This window comes from Chanodichthys erythropterus, chromosome 1 (genome assembly GCF_024489055.1).
Source record: "Chanodichthys erythropterus isolate Z2021 chromosome 1, ASM2448905v1, whole genome shotgun sequence".
In the NCBI taxonomy this organism is placed as follows: domain Eukaryota; kingdom Metazoa; phylum Chordata; class Actinopteri; order Cypriniformes; family Xenocyprididae; genus Chanodichthys; species Chanodichthys erythropterus.
Window position 1 is genome coordinate 37,166,888 of NC_090221.1, and position 19,553 is coordinate 37,186,440.

At 36.9% G+C, this 19,553-nt stretch overlaps 1 protein-coding gene across 2 annotated transcripts in view; it reads right to left on the bottom strand.

Annotated features, from left to right (window-relative positions):
• Nucleotides 1-19,553, bottom strand: part of afg2a (AFG2 AAA ATPase homolog A) — a 55,040-nt gene that overhangs the window by 33,787 nt on the left and 1,700 nt on the right. The window contains exons 2-14 of one of the 2 annotated variants that reach the window (XM_067394826.1): nt 19,104-19,228; nt 18,860-19,017; nt 17,819-17,877; nt 17,228-17,734; nt 16,932-17,061; nt 14,860-14,916; nt 14,655-14,778; nt 14,161-14,416; nt 8,353-8,507; nt 6,571-6,780; nt 4,064-4,117; nt 2,333-2,412; nt 1,468-1,594 (exon numbers count right to left, since the gene is read on the bottom strand). In XM_067394826.1, the coding sequence (XP_067250927.1) occupies nt 1,468-1,594; nt 2,333-2,412; nt 4,064-4,117; nt 6,571-6,780; nt 8,353-8,507; nt 14,161-14,416; nt 14,655-14,778; nt 14,860-14,916; nt 16,932-17,061; nt 17,228-17,734; nt 17,819-17,877; nt 18,860-19,017; nt 19,104-19,228 (2,042 nt within the window). Of the gene's footprint in view, nt 1-1,467; nt 1,595-2,332; nt 2,413-4,063; nt 4,118-6,570; nt 6,781-8,352; nt 8,508-14,160; nt 14,417-14,654; nt 14,779-14,859; nt 14,917-16,931; nt 17,062-17,227; nt 17,735-17,818; nt 17,878-18,859; nt 19,018-19,103; nt 19,243-19,553 lie in introns of both variants that reach the window. The other variant, XM_067394912.1, reaches the window with a different exon arrangement.

Below are 19,553 nucleotides of genomic sequence, written 5' to 3' on the forward strand. Positions count from 1 at the left end.
AGCCACACCCCAAACTCTCCACCTGCTGCAGTAGCCACACCCCAAACTGTCCACCTGCTGCAGTAGCCACACCCCAAACTCTCCACCTGCTGCAGTAGCCACACCCCAAACTCTCCACCTGCTGCAGTAGCCACACCCCAAACTCTCCACCTGCTGCAGTAGCCACACCCCAAACTATCCGCCTGCTGCAGTAGCCACACCCCAAACTATCCGCCTGCTGCAGTAGCCACACCCCAAACTCTCCACCTGCTGCAGTAGCCACACCCCAAACTCTCCACCTGTTGCAGTAGCCACACCCCAAACTCTCCACCTGTTGCAGTAGCCACACCCCAAACTATCCGCCTGCTGCAGTAGCCACACCCCAAACTCTCCACCTGCTGCAGTAGCCACACCCCAAACTCTCCACCTGCTGCAGTAGCCACACCCCAAACTCTCCACCTGCTGCAGTAGCCACACCCCAAACTGTCCACCTGCTGCAGTAGCCACACCCCAAACTCTCCACCTGCTGCAGTAGCCACACCCCAAACTCTTCACCTGTTGCAGTAGCCACACCCCAAACTCTCCACCTGCTGCAGTAGCCACACCCCAAACTATCCGCCTGCTGCAGTAGCCACACCCCAAACTATCCGCCTGCTGCAGTAGCCACACCCCAAACTCTTCACCTGCTGCAGTAGCCACACCCCAAACTCTCCACCTGCTGCAGTAGCCACACCCCAAACTCTCCACCTGCTGCAGTAGCCACACCCCAAACTCTTCACCTGTTGCAGTAGCCACACCCCAAACTCTTGCTATTGGTTAAGCTGACAGAACAGAGTTTGACGGATCTGAGCGGATCGCTCTCAATGTTTTGATGGTGCTGAGGGGCTAAATATTTATAATTTTGAAGGAGATAAACCCATGAACAACATACTAGTAGCAGTCAATGAAGAATAAATTGGGTTAAGAGGATGTATTATATCATAAAATTCTTATATACATCACCTTTAAGGGAGAATTTTGATACGGAACTATAAACTATATAAACACACACAACAGCTGAGGAGAGTTCAGGTGTGTGTTTGACAGTGTTTCTCCATTTGGTTGTGTGACATTCAAATGAGGCTCTGTGTGTGTGTGTGTGTGTGTGTGTGTGTGTGTGTGTGTGTGTGTGTGTGTGTGTGTGTGTGTGTGTGTGTGTGTGTGTGTGTGTGTGTGTGTGTGTGTGTGACGACGATTTCACAGCTGCCTCAGGGGATCAAACACACACTAGTGCAGAGTGGTCGGACGGCTGATCCGCTGGGGGTCTGAGACTGATGGAGGAGCTGTCAATCAGGAGTGAGTGACAGCTGCTGTGAGCCTCTGACTGCAGGAAATAGAAACTCTCAAACCCAGCATGAGGAAACGTGTGTGTGTCCAACCGTTTCATTCCCTTCCTGAGTGAAAGGAAGTGTGTGTGTGTGTGTGTGTGAGGATCGGCAGGTGCTCTACCTTGTCAATCATATCAGGTCGGTTGGTTGCGGCGAGAACCGTGACGTCTTTTAGTTGTTCGATTCCGTCCATCTCAGTGAGCAGCTGAGCCAACACACGATCACCGACGCCGCCCGCGTGAGGAGAACTGAACGACACAATTCAATCCTGTTCAATCAGCATGTTTTACAATGAAGCCAGAGACACATACTGTTCTCAGTAGTTGCTAGGGCATTTCTATGTGATTCTAGGGTGTTGCTAGGCAGTTTCTGGGTTCTTTTGGGTTCTGCTGAATAAGGTTTCAGATTAATTGATTCTGGAGACTTAAACTAGAACGAGAGATCAGCGTGTGTGTTGATTGATTAAAGGCAAATACATTCATCAGTAAATCAATGTGTCATTCAGAATTCAATCCAGTAAATTAATCTCTGACTCAGCAGAACAAGCCAGCTTTAGATTTACACTGAAGTGTGTGTGTGTGTGTTTACTGTCAGAAGCTTGAAACACTAGGCACTTCATTAATTAAATAAGCAAAGAGCCAAAAAAATAAAAACACATTTTATGGCAAAACACATTTGTAGCAAAATCTCCATCTGTTTTCAGGGAAACAAAGACATGCTTGTGTCTGTAAAACACAGATGTCAGTCTCTGTGTGTTTAGAGCATTAACCATCTTCCATGTGTCAGAACGACACATTTAACACCTCGATAATCACGTTCATATCATCAGATATTAATGTGGCTGAGGTCTTGATGTCATTAATGGATCAACTGTTTGTTTAGGTCATATCATATAGTGTCGTTTCTTCCTAATGTGGTTTGGTCCTACAGTACTGACAGTGTGAATGGTGCTTTAGTAAAAAAGTCATTGATGAATCTGTTGTTACCTTCCTCTCGCCACTGCTAACGCGTCGATCTCATCAAAGAAAACGATAGACGGAGCAACTGTTCTGGCCTTCCGGAAAACCTACAGAAACACACACATACGCATACATCTATGTGATTACACATTATTAAATGTTCAAAAACACAGAAAATGACTGCGCTGTCCCTTCAAAGGATTATTTACTAACCCTCATGTGGATCTAAAATCATTTGACTTTTTAAACGAATTGAGTTTGGATATAAACACTGATGTCTATGGTAATGATCAAAATGAGTAAATCACCTTTTGAAAGTAACTTGGACCTGTATCAGTTATATTGTTACACCAGTAGGTGGCGACAAGTGACTTAAAAAAATGTGTTTGTCTTCATGAAATAAGTCTATATGAGGGAGTCACTGAATCATTCATTCGAGAGATTTGTTAAAAAAACCTGATTCATCCAGTAATGAAACAAGTCTTTATGAGTGAGTCATTGAATCATTCATTCAGGAAATTCGTTCAAAAATGCTGATTCACCCAGCAATGAAACAAGTGAAGCATTTATAAGTGAGTCGTTGAATCATTCAGAAGATTCGTTCAAAAACGCTGATTCACCCAGTAATGAAACAAGTGAAGCATTTATGAGTGAGTCATTGAATCATTCATTCAGGAGATTCATTCAAAAACACTGATTCATCCAGTAATGAAACAAGTGAAGCATTTATAAGTGAGTCATTGAATCATTCATTAAGGAGATTCATTCAAAAACGCTGATTCACCCAGTAATGAAACAAGTGAAGCATTTATAAGTGAGTCATTGAATCATTCATTAAGGAGATTCATTCAAAAACGCTGATTCACCCAGTAATGAAACAAGTGAAGCATTTATAAGTGAGTCGTTGAATCATTCATTAAGGAGATTCATTCAAAAATGCTGATTCATCCAGCTATGAAACAAGTGAAGCATTTATAAGTGAGTCGTTGAATCATTCATTAAGGAAATTCATTAAAAAATGCTGATTCATCCAGCAATGAAACAAGTGAAGCATTTATGAGTGAGTCATTGAATCATTCATTCAGGAGATTCATTCAAAAACGCTGATTCACCCAGTAATGAAACAAGTGAAGCATTTATGAGTGAGTCATTGAATCATTCATTCAGGAGATTCATTCAAAAACGCTGATTCACCCAGTAATGAAACAAGTGAAGCATTTATAAGTGAGTCGTTGAATCATTCAGGAGATTCATTCAAAAACGCTGATTCACCCAGTAATGAAACAAGCATTTATAAGTGAGTCGTTGAATCATTCATGAGATTCATTCAAAAATGCTGATTCATCTAGTAATGAAACAAAAAGCATTTATGAGTGAGTCATTGAATCATTCATTCAGGAGATTCATTCAAAAATGCTGATTCATCCAGTAATGAAACAAGCATTTATGAGTGAGTCGTTGAATCATTCATGAGATTCATTCAAAAATGCTGATTCATCCAGTAATGAAACAAGTGAAGTCCTTATGAGTGAGTCATTGAATCATTCATTTAAACCAAAAAAAAAATTAATTAAATATTTTAAAATAGACTGCAGCAATTAACATTTTGTCAGACCCTCTAGTAAATTACATGTTATTTTGTTTAATTGTCTATTCACAATCTTAATTTAACAATGTAAAACTCATACAGATTGAGAATAATATGAGGATCAGTAATTGTAATTTTTTGGTGAACAGGTACAGTCGGGCGTCTCTCACCTCTCGAACCGCTCGCTCTGATTCGCCCACGTATTTACTCAGTAACTCTGGACCCTGTGGAGACACAGTCACAACATTCAGTGTGACATCATCAATACTTCACCAATCAATTATCAATGCATTTCAGACCTCAGTCATGGGTTAACATCATCAACTGAAAATAAGGCTTTAGTCTGGATGACATCACACTATAGACACCTGATAATTCACAAAAACTAGGGCACATTTAAATATCATCTTACTAAGACATATTATCGGCAGATACTGATATTTATTTGCATTTTATGTCAGCATCTGCTATACTGTTATAAAGACCTCATTGATTTAGATGACAAGCTTCAGAATTTCATCATTTTGTCCATTTAAATATCAGCATCTGCACCAAATTGTATATTTTTGCTTAGTTTGAGGCTTTGAAAAATACTTTTTTCAAAAAATAATTTTTTACTATGATTTCATATGTCAGGCTTTACAGGGTTAAACGTCGCAGCACTGACAGATTAATGAGACGATAGGAAGAGACCGACGTGAGACAAATAACAACTATCCAGCACAAAGACAGAAGACGAGAGCTGTCTGTCCGTCTGATAAACAATCTCTCTGAAGTCAAGCTCACTTCCTCTCGTCCCATAATGCATTTCAACACCTCCTGTCACACACACTCATGATCTGGGTATTCTCTCGGAGGGTGTGTGTTTTCCGTAACTTGCTTTGGAGAGATTCATATCGGCTCTTGTACAGAAATGTGAGCGTCTCTCAGACTAAACATCCTCCTGCGAGGGAATTCACTCCCAAACACGCCTGATCAGATCAAGATGACACACGATCGCCTTCAGTTCACACATACAAACCTTCAGGTATGGGTTTTATATCAAGTCAACTACAAAAGAACTTATAAAAATAGATTTTTTATCAATCATTTTCCAAAGGAGGACATCCTTAGATGTTCTGGAGACAAATTTTGCCTCCAAACAAAAAGGTAGTAAACACAAACATGTAAAGATTCTTAAATCAAGATACATTTACTGGAGAAGCAAAATGACTGAAGATATTAAGTCTTGTTTAATGTATCAAAATTAAGTGAGTTTGTGTTTAACCCTTATAGGGTCTTTGGGGTCTTTTTAGACCCCAAACGACGTTTGCTAAAATAAAAAAAATAAAAAATGTTCTCTTTGTCTAAATGACATGAAACTTTGTACAGTTGTTAACACTTTCTAGATCTACAAATGAAAAAGTCACACTCAGGGTCTTTGGGGTCTCCAGAGACCCCAGGCAACAAAATCTAATTTTGTAACAGAATAATTGTTTTTTAAAAAACAAAATGTAATTTTACTCTGTTTATTAATGTTTTTACTTCATATTTGTGCAGTTTTTGGAGGATTTATCATATCTTTTAAATTTATATAAATAAATACATAAATATTTTGTTGAGTAGGTTTTTATACAAAAACAGATTTTTATATAAAATTCACTTTATAAAAGACCCACATTTCTAACTTTCATTCATAGGGATAACATGGATAATTTGACATGGTTTAGTGTAAGATTTTTGCCCATCTTTTGGAAAATGCAGTTTTAAAAGTAAAAAAACTATCACTTTTACCAGTAGATGGCGCCAGAGCTCCACTATTTGCTATTTGACTGACTGAAAGACATCTTTTCACAAGTATTTTTCAGTTGGAATATTATGAAAGCACAATTATGACAATAAATGTTACTTTTTGTCAAAGTTTAGAATTTTTTTGTACTGAAAAAAATAAGTTTTTCAATAATGTTGATTTTGAGGATGAATTTTGTCCATTTTCTAAGTGGGGTCTCATCATAATGTAACAATATTGAAAAACTGATTTTTTTATTACAAAAAATACTAAACTTTGACAAAAAAGTAACATTTACTGTTATAATTGTAATTTCATAATATTTAGATATGAATCCAACTGAAGAATACTTGTGAAAAGATGTCTTTCAGTCAGTCAAATAGCAAATAGCGGAGCTCTGACGCCATCTACTGGTAAAAGCTGCATTTTCCAAAAGATGGACAAAAATCTTACACTAAACCATGTCAAATTAACCATGTGGAGTAAATACATTAATAAACAGAGTAAAATTACATTTGTTTTAAAAAAATATATATTACTTTGTTCCAAAACTACATTTTGTTGCCTGGGGTCTCTGGAGACCCCAAAGACCCTGAGTGTGCTTCCCAAACGAAGACCGCACAAGGGTTAAAACAAGAACAAATATCTGCCAATGGGGTCAGAAAATTAACTTTTAATTAACTTTATTTATCTGACCCCATTAGCAGATATTTGTTCTTGATTTAAACAAATTACTTAATTTCATACATTTTTCATTTTAGAAATTTTTCAAAATAAAAGTCTCTGACAAGAAATCAACAAAAGTAGTTGTAACAAGTATTTATTATAACATATTTTTTTACTTTTTTCATTCACTTTTTGCTCCGTAATAAGAACGCAAACATTCTCACACAAACGCTCATTATGTACCTTGATGGACAGGAAGTTGAGCTGGCTCTCGTTGGCTAAGGCTTTAGCGATCATGGTTTTGGAGCATCCTGGAGGTCCATATAGCAGGACGCCTCTAGGTGGCGTTATACCCAACCTGCTGAAGGCCTCGGGGTGCCGCAGGGGCCAATCGACCGCCTGCTTCAGCGCCAACTTCACCTCCTCCATCCCACCAATGTCACTCCACCGCACCTACACACACACAGACGGTTAGAATTAGCGTTCAAGCACCGAACGTTTTTTAATCCGTTTTTTTTTTTTTCACTCTCGAGTCTATGGCAGCACATAGAACCGTATGGTAACAAGTTGTGAAATTTGGCACACAGATAGAGGACAGTCTGATCATTAACCACAGCAAATTTGGAGTCTCTAACTCAAACCCTCTAGCGCCACCATCTGTCCAAATTTTCACTTATGTAAGGGCTAGAAACTAAATTCGCTCAAGACAAATGGAATTGAATTTTCCGAGTTTTTCAAACTCCTAGACGGTTTATCCGATTTTCATGAAAATCAAATCAGGTCATCTTCAGACAATGCTTGCAAAAATTTTCAAAGGCTTTTTGATAAACCCATCCGTTCTTGAATAACGCGCGAACGAATTTGAAGAGCACGCCAAATTGGACGTGAGGCTATATCACTGAAACGCTCTAGCGTATTGAGACGAGATTTGGTACATGTCATCACAAGCATGACCAGAGGCTACATGCAGGGTTTTGGCACTGCGCCACCTACTGGTTAGGAGATATCAAAAATTTAGATTTTTGCTTATAACTTCTGAACGATTTGCAACGATTTTTCTTCTGAACGAAGAAAACTGGTCTCTTTTGAATCAGTGCAGCATACCAAATGACACACAATTTTCTCAAATTGACCACTCTGGGTGTTGGCAATTTTAAATTACTCAAAGGTACTCAAACGTTTCAGAACAGCGCCATCTTCTGGTCAAAAATTATAATGAAATTTAAAAAAAGCTAATAGCTTTTAAACAATTTTGCCTATTTTAATAAAACTGGTCTTTAGAATCCATGGGACACGCTGAGAACAATGATACCAACTACGCCATATTTTCTTGATATTTGAACTTTGCCATTTTTAATTATTTTGAAAACCTGCTTTTTCGAACTCCTCCTAGACCACTGGTCCGATTTTCACCAAAACCAATATTTTTGGCATGATACCAAGCTGATTCTAAAGCTGCAAGTCTGCAACGCTTTGGCATATTGACACCAAACTTTGTATGTGTCATTGTGTCCTCACACTAAACGCACCATAATAATTTGATAACAGCACCACCTATTGGTCAAAAGTGATAAGCAAGTTAATCATATTACAGTGACTGTAATTGTGAATTTTCAGGCATTTTGGTTAAAATAATTTAAAAACATCTTTAATTACTTATTGTTGAAGTTTTTCTGAGGCTCCTAGCCATGCTTGCATGTCTCATTGTTCCTTTTTGTGCTTGGCCCCGATAACTGCTGCCTGCAGCTATATTTCTGCTCGTGTCTGAATTTGACTAATTTGGATTTCAGACTAATTTGAGTCAGCAGAGAGGAGAGAAAATGATGATTAAGATGGATTGTGTAACTAATGTTTTAAAAATATTAAAACTTTCATGAATTCTAAAATGTATGTCAGAACAGCTTTATAGATCTTTGCAAACACAAAAATGTATTCATGAATGAGGCCAATCAGTGTGTAAGTGTGTGTTGTGTCAGCGTTTCTCTTTACACATATAATATTCCAAAGTATGTGATGAAATTGTACCTTTGGCACGTCGATAGCCACCTCTCTCATCGCACTGGGTTTGACCTCAGTCATTGCCAGCCTCAGGTCAGAGGTCGTGACCTTTACCCTGTTCATCACCTGGACATCAGAGAGAGCAGGTCTGGATCCTAAAACCCTCCTCAGTGCGTGAAGACCTGCAGAAACACAGAACATGAACAGACAAGGGTCAGGTTTGGGGTCGGAACAATTTTTACAAAATGATTTCAAACTTTTGACTGGTCGTGCATTTCTCTAGTTGTCTGTTTGGACTCTAAAAGGAGAGATTATCAGCACGATCAGACAGAACGCTTGAATTCATGGAGCTGAAAACATGAGGGCGAGTGAATGATGCCAGAATCATCTGTGGGTGAACTGTCCCTTTAACACACACACACACACACACACACACACACACACACACACACACACACACACACACACACACACACACACACATACTGTACACACACTGTGAAGCATAATAAGGCACAGATGAAGCTGAATCCAGCGGGTTTAATCTCTGTTTGAGTTGATTTATTTGAGAGCAAACATCCCGCAGGCTTTCCTCTGCTCCAACACAGAGTAAACATCCGACGTGAATCAAACCTGACCTCCTGCTCTCTCTGGATGTAATGACATCAGACGAGGCCGAACGAGGAGTCACAAACACAAAGACATAATGAGAGAGAAAAAGAGGAACAGAGAGGAGCAACGAGCATTAGAGATGAAGAGAATCATATGTTTCCAATGAACACGTTTAAAAATAGATTACCTGGAAATCCCCTTAAAAACAAACACTGGGTCACGCAGCAGAAACTCACTGAGACGGATCGCGCAGAAAGGGTTTCTAATCCACTTCAGATTAATCACTCAACTCAATATCAATATTTTGAGAAAAGCTCTCAAATGAATTCAGACATTATTTTGGAAGACAAAAAATAAATATTTGAATGGACAAAAAGTGTTTTTAGAAGTGAATGTATGACTTATTTATTTAATTATGAATACATAAATAGATATTTATTATGAATGACCAGGATGGATGGAAGGATGGACGGACGGACAGATGGAATAAGGCACATTTACTTGAAAAGCAAAACTGGATGGATGGATAGATGAATAAAGGATGGACGGATGGATGGATAGATGGATGGATGGATGGATGAAGGATGGACGGATGGAATAAGGCACATTTACTTGAAAAGCAAAGATGGATGGATGGATGGATGGATGGATAGATAGATGGATGGATGTACAGATGAATAAAGGATGGACGGATGGATGGATGGATGGATGGATGGATGGATGGATGGATGGATGGATGGATGGATGGATGGAATAAGGCACATTTACTTGAAAAGCAAAGATGGATGGATGGATGGATGGATAGATGGATGGATGAAGGATGGACGGATGGAATAAGGCACATTTAGTTGAAAAGCAAAACTGGATGGATGGATGGATGGATGTACAGATGAATGAAGGATGGATGGATGGATGGATGGATGGATGGATGGAATAAGGCACATTTAGTTGAAAAGCAAAGATGGATGGATGGATGGATGGATGGATGGATGTACAGATGAATAAAGGATGGAGGGATGGATGGATGGATGGATGGATGGATGGATGGAATAAGGCACATTTACTTGAAAAGCAAAGATGGATGGATGGATGGATGGATGAATGATGGATGGATGGATGATGGATGTACAGATGAATAAAGGATGGACGGATGGATGGATGGATGAAGGATGCACGGCTGGAATAAGGCACATTTAGTTGAAAAGCAACACTAGATAGATAGATAGATAGATTTTAATGATGATTTTAAATATTTAAATGTTAATGCAGTAAAGACACGACACTTCAAACATCTCCTGCATCATTTGAAGATGAAATAAACCGGAAGGAGGAACAGAACGACAACAGAATAATGTTCAGAGCAGGAATGTTTCTGGATCTTTCCTCATTCCTGTACTTCCACTCACAGCTGCAGTGAAACCGACTCGATCAGCAGAAGAAACAACACGGCCCTGACATAAAACAAGAACAATCTCCAGAGAGAGGAGAGGAGAGGAGGACACGCGTCACAAACGCTTCCGGGTTTATAAACACACACACACACATAAACTCAGCTGGAGTCTGAAAACTCTGCTGTAAAAGGACAGAGAGAGCGGGAGAAAGACTTTATAAGGAAGAAGCCGTCAGTCAGACACAGAGCTGTTTATTCTCCTTCTGAACATTCAGTGTGATTCAAACCAAACGCCAAACTTCACAGCCGCTTCTCTTCATGAAAGATAAAGTGAGACAAACACATTTCAGATCCACAATCCTGCAGCGGTTTTTATCTCAACATTAACAGTGAAACGACAGTGAAAATCGCCTTCAGTGCATGACTGAGTCTGTGTTCATATTCATCAACTCATATTGAGTCTGTGGGCAGAAGACATTTATTAAGCGTAGGGTTTTTCAAGAATTTATCTTTTTCAAAAGATTGTTTGTAGGAAAATAATATTATTAAAAATAACCACAACTTAATTGTAGATAACCTCCAACTGTTTTAAATCACCCAAAATTGAGATGTTTAATGAATTTATTGGGTTGTTTCAAATATTAAGCATTACAACAGAACACTAGATAATAGAGTTTTTCATGAATTGCACTTAAAAACATTTTTAATAAATTTATTAGTATTTTTTTAGAAAGATTTTTGTGAATCCAGCCCGTGGAGGGGTCCAGATAATCACTTAAATTAATTATACAAATATTATAAAAAATTAGAAAACAATTCACTTAATTAAATGTTAAACACACACACAAATAAAGATATTAACTATATAATATAAATATACACCATAAAAAAAAAACATTTTAATTACTTAAATGTTAACTGATATAAAATAAAATATATTTTTTTTAAAAACAAATATTTATTTCAGCTAGTTGGCAAGGTAACATTTCTCTTTTTTGTTTAGTTTAAGTTGAAGAACTAAAATAACAAACTAAAACTGAAATAAAAAATTATTAAATTAAAATAATAATAAAAATAACACAAATAAAATAAAATACATTTAATTTTTTTTTTAAATTTTAAAAATTATTAATTTTTGTTTTTATTGACCCTACAAATTCGATTAAACCATCAAAATATGAGGAAAATATTTTATATATTTAGTATTTTTAAGTATTTTAAATATGAGGGAAGATCAAAATACTAAACTTAATTGAGGTATTATTTGGCAAAAAAAAGGCATACTACAGCTACAGTTTTAAAAGTATTACTCAAAAAAAACTGCATAAAAAAAACAAAAAACCAAAAAAAAAACAAGATTTAGTTTAGGGTCCAAACCTCACTATTAAATACAACTTTTGCCTGAATAAACTCCGAATTGCGGCTTATTAAAAGTTAGTAAGGTTGTTGTTAGGTTTAAGTATTGGGTAGAATTATATGGCATTAATATCTGCTTTGTAAGTACTAATAAACAGCCAATATCCTAGTAATATGCATGATAATAAGCAACTAGTTAATAAGCAGAATTGGACCCTAAAGCATTACCCAAAAAGCAAACAGACTACAACACAATCAGTTATTAATATCTCATTGGCTCCCTCTTGTTTTTGCAAGTGTTCACAATTTTGCCATGTTTCATTGCGTTATCATCAAATAAAACAAGCTCAACTGAACAATATGCTTTTAAAATCTTTAACCATTTTTAATAATATTTGAAAATGTCAAATGTCCTAGACCAGACATCACTTCTGGCCATAGGAACATTATTATGAAATCCTATGAATTTATCTTTTTCTCTTAATAAGCCTTTAGTGAGTCTAGCGGAGGATGAAGTGTGGTGGAGTGTTAGAGAGGTGGAGGTGTATCTCGTGTCTCTTCAGGACTGCAGCAGGTCATTCAGAGGAAACTGCGCATTATCGATCAGACACTGACCAGAGATCAGTTTCAGTGAAGAGCTCAGAGTCACTCCTGAATGCTGAGCACACAGTAATATCACACACACGCCGACAGGCACACAAAGCACAGACTTTAACACACACCTGCACATCCTTTATACACCAGTGATATTTTTAAACAGCGATGCATCTGTGCCCAGATGGAAAGATCAACACACACACACACACACACACAGTCTTGACCTTGCCTAAGAAAACCAAGCCGCCCCTCCAGAGACGCAGTGATGGAGTAAACAGACTCTGTCTATTTTTACATCCATCTCCTCCATGTGTTCAGAGGTTACAGACGTGATCTGACTGCATGTCTCAGCAGGAAGTGCTGGTGTCCGCATGCATTCAGGTCATTGTGTCCTGCGGAGGAAACACCAGCCTTAAAGACACGCTTATCCTCTGGAATAAGAGGAAAAACACAAACACATCTGCAGAGGAGAGCAGGAGAACAAACTGAAGAGAAAAAGTTTGTTCTCCATCCAAAAGTTTGGGTGTTTTTTGAAAGAAATTGATACTTTTATTCATCAAGGATGCATTAAAATCAATCAAAAGTGACTGTAAAGACAGTTATAATGTCTTTCTATTTCAAATAAATGCTGTTCTTTTGAACTTTCTATTCATCAAAGAATCCTAAAAAATAAAATGTATGATGGTTTCCACAAAAATATGAAACTGTTTTCAACATTGATAATAAAAGAAATGTTTCTTGAGCAGCAAATCAGCATATTAGAATGATTTCTGAAGGATCATGTACTTAATTATGTTTTTAAGTGTAACGCACATCCCGTTTTGTGAGAATGTAGCCTTAAAATGTACTTAATTGTGTTTTTAAGTGTAACGCATATCCCGTTTTGAGAATGTAGCCTTCAAATGTACTTAATTGTGTTTTTAAGTGTAACGCACATCCCGTTTTGTGAGAATGTAGCCTTCAAATGTACTTAATTGTGTTTTTAAGTGTAACGCACATCCCATTTTGTGAGAATGTAGCCTTCAAATGTACTTAATTGTGTTTTTAAGTGTAACGCACATCCCGTTTTGAGAATGTAGCCTTCAAATGTACTTAATTGTGTTTTTAAGTGTAACGCACATCCCGTTTTGTGAGAATGTAGCCTTCAAATGTACTTAATTGTGTTTTTAAGTGTAACGCATATCCCGTTTTGAGAATGTAGCCTTCAAATGTACTTAATTGTGTTTTTAAGTGTAACGCACATCCCGTTTTGTGAGAATGTAGCCTTCAAATGTACTTAATTGTGTTTTTAAGTGTAACGCACATCCCATTTTGTGAGAATGTAGCCTTCAAATGTACTTAATTGTGTTTTTAAGTGTAACGCACATCCCGTTTTGTGAGAATGTAGCCTTCAAATGTACTTAATTGTGTTTTTAAGTGTAACGCACATCCCATTTTGTGAGAATGTAGCCTTCAAATGTACTTAATTGTGTTTTTAAGTGTAACGCACATCCCGTTTTGAGAATGTAGCCTTCAAATGTACTTAATTGTGTTTTTAAGTGTAACGCACATCCCGTTTTGTGAGAATGTAGCCTTCAAATGTACTTAATTGTGTTTTTAAGTGTAACGCACATCCCGTTTTGTGAGAATGTAGCCTTAAAATGTACTTAATTGTGTTTTTAAGTGTAACGCACATCCCGTTTTGTGAGAATGTAGCCTTAAAATGCCCTTAATTGTGTTTTTAAACGTAACATACATCCCGTTTTGTGAGAATGTAGCATTAAAATGTACTTAATTATGTACATTTTATGAAGCAAAACATGTTATTATGAAGCAAAACAGGACGAAATGTGATTTAAAGTGAAGCTGTACCATCTTAACCGTAGTGCATGAAAACTCACCAGCTTCCTTGCAGACGGCGGCAAGATCAGCACCCACATATCCATGCGCCGCATCGGCTAGTTCCTGCAGCTCGTCGTCGGTGACGTCACATGGCATGGAGCGCAGCTGCTTCTGTAAGATATCCATCCGGCCGTTCGCGTCAGGAACGCCGATCTCCAGCTCCTTATCGAAGCGTCCGGGCCGCCGCAGGGCGGGATCCAGCGCATGAGGACGATTTGTGGCTCCCAAAACCAGCAGCTGACCACTGTAACCCTCCTGATGACATCAAACACACCATTTCATCTGTCAGTTAATAATATTAATGTTTCGAGGTGCATGATATATGCTGTACTTCATCTAAACTGATTTCAAACTATATTTTTCTCATTTTTGAATATCTATTATTATGACACATTCATTTTATGAGCTCATATTGAGATACTGCATAAAATATTTGTACTTTTAAATTAATTTTTGTCACATCACTGGATGGACAGACAGACTCTCTACTCACCGATCCGATCCCGTCCATGAGTGTGAGGAGTGTGGCGACGACCCGCTTCTCCACCTCATTCTGTGCTCCTTCTCTTTTTGGACACAGAGCATCTAACTCATCGATGAAGATGATGGCAGGCTGCCTGTGATCACACACACACACACACACTGTGACTTGGGTTCCTTCATAACAAACGTTAAACACATTAATTGTGTGTCAGTACCTCTGTGAGGCCTCTGTGAAGATCTGCCTCAGTCTGGCTTCAGTCTCTCCATAAAACCTGCAGAGAGACATGTTTATTTGAACAAACACATTTACACGCTTATGAAAACAAAACTACTCAAGCACGAGACAATATGGCATTAAAATGTAATGTACTTATGTTTTTAAATGTTATGAATGTCCTTTTTTGTGAGAATGTAACATTAAAATGCACTTAATTATGTTTTTAAATGTAACGCACATCCTGTTTTGTACGAATGGAGCATTAAAATGCACTTAATTATGTTTTTAAATGTAAAGCATATCCTGTTTAGTGAGAATGTAACATTAAAATGCACTTAATTATGTTTTTAAATGTAATGCACATCCTGTTTTGTAAGAATGTAATATTAAAATGCACTTAATTATGTTTTTAAATGTAACGCACATCCTGTTTTGTAAGAATGTAGCATTAAAATGCACTTAATTATGTTTTTAAATGTACAGCATATCATGTTTAGTGAGAATGTAACATTAAAATGCACTTAATTATGTTTTTAAATGTAACGCACATCCTGTTTTGTAAGAATGTAACATTAAAATGCACTTAATTATGTTTTTAAATGTAAAGCATATCCTGTTTAGTGAGAATGTAACATTAAAATGCACTTAATTATGTTTTTAAATGTAACGCACATCCTGTTTTGTAAGAATGTAACATTAAAATGCACTTAATTATGTCTTTAAATGTAACGCACATCCTGTTTAGTGAGAATGTAACATTAAAATGCACTTAATTATGTCTTTAAATGTAACGCACATCCTGTTTTGTGAGAACATAGCATTAAAATGCACTTAATTATGTTTTTAAATGTAACGCACATCCTGTTTAGTAAGAATGTAACATTAAAATGCACTTAATTATGTTTTTAAATGTAACACACATCCTGTTTAGTAAGAATGTAACATTAAAATGCACTTAATTATGTTTTTAAATGTAACGCACATCCTGTTTAGTAAGAATGTAACATTAAAATGCACTTAATTATGTTTTTAAATGTAACGCACATCCTGTTTTGTAAGAATGTAACATTAAAATGCACTTAATTATGTTTTTAAATGTAAAGCATATCCTGTTTAGTGAGAATGTAACATTAAAATGCACTTAATTATGTTTTTAAATGTAACGCACATCCTGTTTTGTAAGAATGTAGCATTAAAATGCACTTATGTTTTTAAATGTAAAGCATATCATGTTTAGTGAGAATGTAACATTAAAATGCACTTAATTATGTTTTTAAATGTAACGCACATCCTGTTTTGTAAGAATGTAACATTAAAATGCACTTAATTATGTCTTTAAATGTAACGCACATCCTGTTTAGTGAGAATGTAACATTAAAATGCACTTAATTATGTCTTTAAATGTAACGCACATCCTGTTTTGTGAGAACATAGCATTAAAATGCACTTAATTATGTTTTTAAATGTAACGCACATCCTGTTTAGTAAGAATGTAACATTAAAATGCACTTAATTATGTTTTTAAATGTAACACACATCCTGTTTAGTAAGAATGTAACATTAAAATGCACTTAATTATGTTTTTAAATGTAACGCACATCCTGTTTTGTAAGAATGTAACATTAAAATGCACTTAATTATGTTTTTAAATGTAACGCACATCCTGTTTTGTAAGAATGTAGCATTAAAATGCACTTAATTATGTTTTTAAATGTAAAGCATATCCTGTTTAGTGAGAATGTAACATTAAAATGCACTTAATTATGTTTTTAAATGTAACGCACATCCTGTTTTGTAAGAATGTAACATTAAAATGCACTTAATTATGTTTTTAAATGTAAAGCACATCCTGTTTTGTAAGAATGTAACATTAAAATGCACTTAATTATGTTCTTAAATGTAACGCACATCCTGTTTTGTAAGAATGTAACATTAAAATGCACTTAATTATGTTTTTAAATGTAAAATGTTTTGTGAGAACGAAGCATTAAAATGTAATAATGTTTTTAAACTTAACACGTCACTTGTTTTGTGAGAATGTGGTTGTTGTGTTAACCGTCTCTCACACACTTGCTCATGATCTCGGGGCCGTTGATCACGCTCATGTGAGCTCCCACTTCATTGGCTACTGCTCGTCCAATCAGGGTCTTCCCTGTGCCGGGCGGCCCATATAGCAGCACACCTCGAGGAGGTGGGATTCCTGTCATGACGGACACACACTCACGTCACATGACCATGAGATTCAGCACTTCAAAATAAAGACCCTAAGTATATGGATTATATGAGGACAATGGACTGATGTAAGAAGGTCATGTGTCAAAGGTCAGGGGTTGGGCTACGAACATCTGACCTCTGACCTCACTCACCATAGTTTTTGAAGAGTTCGGGGTGTTTGAGCGGCAGTTCGATGGTCTCCCTGATGACCTGCAGCTGACCGCTGAGCCCGCCGATCATACTGTACGTAACCTTTGACCTTTCGTCGCCCTCATCCTGCTCGGCAGGGTCAGAGATGCTCAGCGTGGTGGAGCTGCAGACAGTGTAGAATGTGTCTGTCGATGTGCGTCCAGCAGGGGGAGACAGACGCAGAGGACTGTCGGTGAACGAAGGGTCAGACGGACTGAGAACAGGGTCGCTCAGTTTACAAGGTGTACAAGGAGGCTGAGGGGTCAGGGGTGAAGGGTCATGTGATCTGTTTGGTGTACTGTGCTGAATGGAGAGCTGTTCTAGCTGTGACGACAGATCGAGAGCGGCTCTGTCTGACACTGAGGTCTGAGTCTCTCCGTCGACACCCCGCACCGAATCCACTCCGATCACACAGTTACGCCCAAAATAAGACACCGAGACACGGCCGCCCGGGAGCAGAACACGACTATCTGAAAGACAGAATAACGTTTGAGAGGAGTCTGAAACAATCCCATCATTCAAAGGGGTTTTGGGGAAATCAGAGCGTTTGTTACCCAAAGTCCGGAGAAGATAATTCCTGAACTCTTCTGTGTTCAGCACTCCGTCTTCAGGACTGTAACGATTTGAACAAACAAACTATAAGACAATTCCTGAGCTGTAGTTTTTGAGGAATAATGCTGATTAAAAATCAAATATGTTTATACAAATTTATAAAAATTAAAAATATTAATATTTTAAAAATATGAAAATTTGCAATATTTTTAAAAATATTGCAAATTTTTATATTTTTTAAATTTTAATATTTTTAATTTTTATACATTTTTATAAATATATTTTTATAAATTAATATATTATATATAAATAATAAAAGCTGTAAAAAAACATTTATTTATATGCATTTATATTATATTGTACTTGTTTTTATTCATAATATATTATATCATAATATTTATTTATATGATTACAAATCACAAATGTTCATAAAAAATGTAAAAAATGTAAAATAATGTTTACAAAAATGTTTAAAATATATAAATACTTTTAGAATAATATATTACATTTATAATTTAAATATTTAAAAAAAATGTTTTTAAATGTTTATAAAACATTTTTATTTATATACATTAAGATTATATTTGTTTGTATTCATGTATATTCATTTTTATCACATATATTCATTTTTATGAATAAAAATATATTTATTATAAAAATATGTCCTTAAAAGTATAGCCGCAATACTTTCTATGTGAAACATTACACGTGTTAAACTACTGATAAAACCACTTACCAACCTTGTTTGTGCAAAGTTATATGAAATGTACTAATTCATATGTGCAAGAACATCAGAAAAGGAGTGTTTACATGCATTACACTGGTAACACATAACCAGAAGTTCAAGGTCCCAGGCTAGTTATTATTATAGTTAAATAATAGTATTTTTATGTACAGAGTAAAGAGTCTGCTTTCTACCAGCAGATGGCGACATTCCCTCACAGTTACTGCAGCACTGATGATGATGACTGCACCTGAGCTGAATCTCCGATTATGACCTTTCCCATTGTGTTTATGACGTCTGTTGAGATGTGAGCTGGTACCTGAGGCTCAGCTGGATGTGTTCAGCCTGTAGCACAGCTCCAGTGATGGGCTGCAGGGTCACATGATCTCCAGACTTCACTCTCAGACTCGACTGAACGCTGGACTGCAGACCAACACGCCTGCCGGGAAACTGAGATGTCGGCCACGCCACACACACCTGCAACCGGGGGAAAATGATTTAATTTAATTTTTGGAATCTGATTATGTAATCCAGATTAAATGTAATCTCACACACACACACACCTCCTGCTGTCCCGCGCTGCTGGAGATCAGGACAGGACGTCCGATACAGATGTTCAGAGTCTTCATGGTGTTCACACTCATCTGAGCCAGATATGAACGCCATCGCTGAGGGGCTTTATCTTCCGCTGCAGACACACGCCTTCAGTCATCACGTGCAAATGCAGATTTTAAATACAATATATTTGAATATAATATTAAACATTATGTGTCATTATGGTGTTAGCTTGTTTATTTAATTATTTTTGCACATTGACATGGAGGTTTGTGCTGGTACGTGTTTTTCCGCTCACATTTCATTCATTTTATTAAAGGGTTAGTTCACCAAAAAATAAAAATAATGTCATTATTTCTCTCCCTCATGTCGTTCCACACCCGTAAGACATTCGTTCATCTTCGGAACACAAATTAAGATATTTTTGATGAAATCCGATGGCTCAGTGAGGCCTGCAT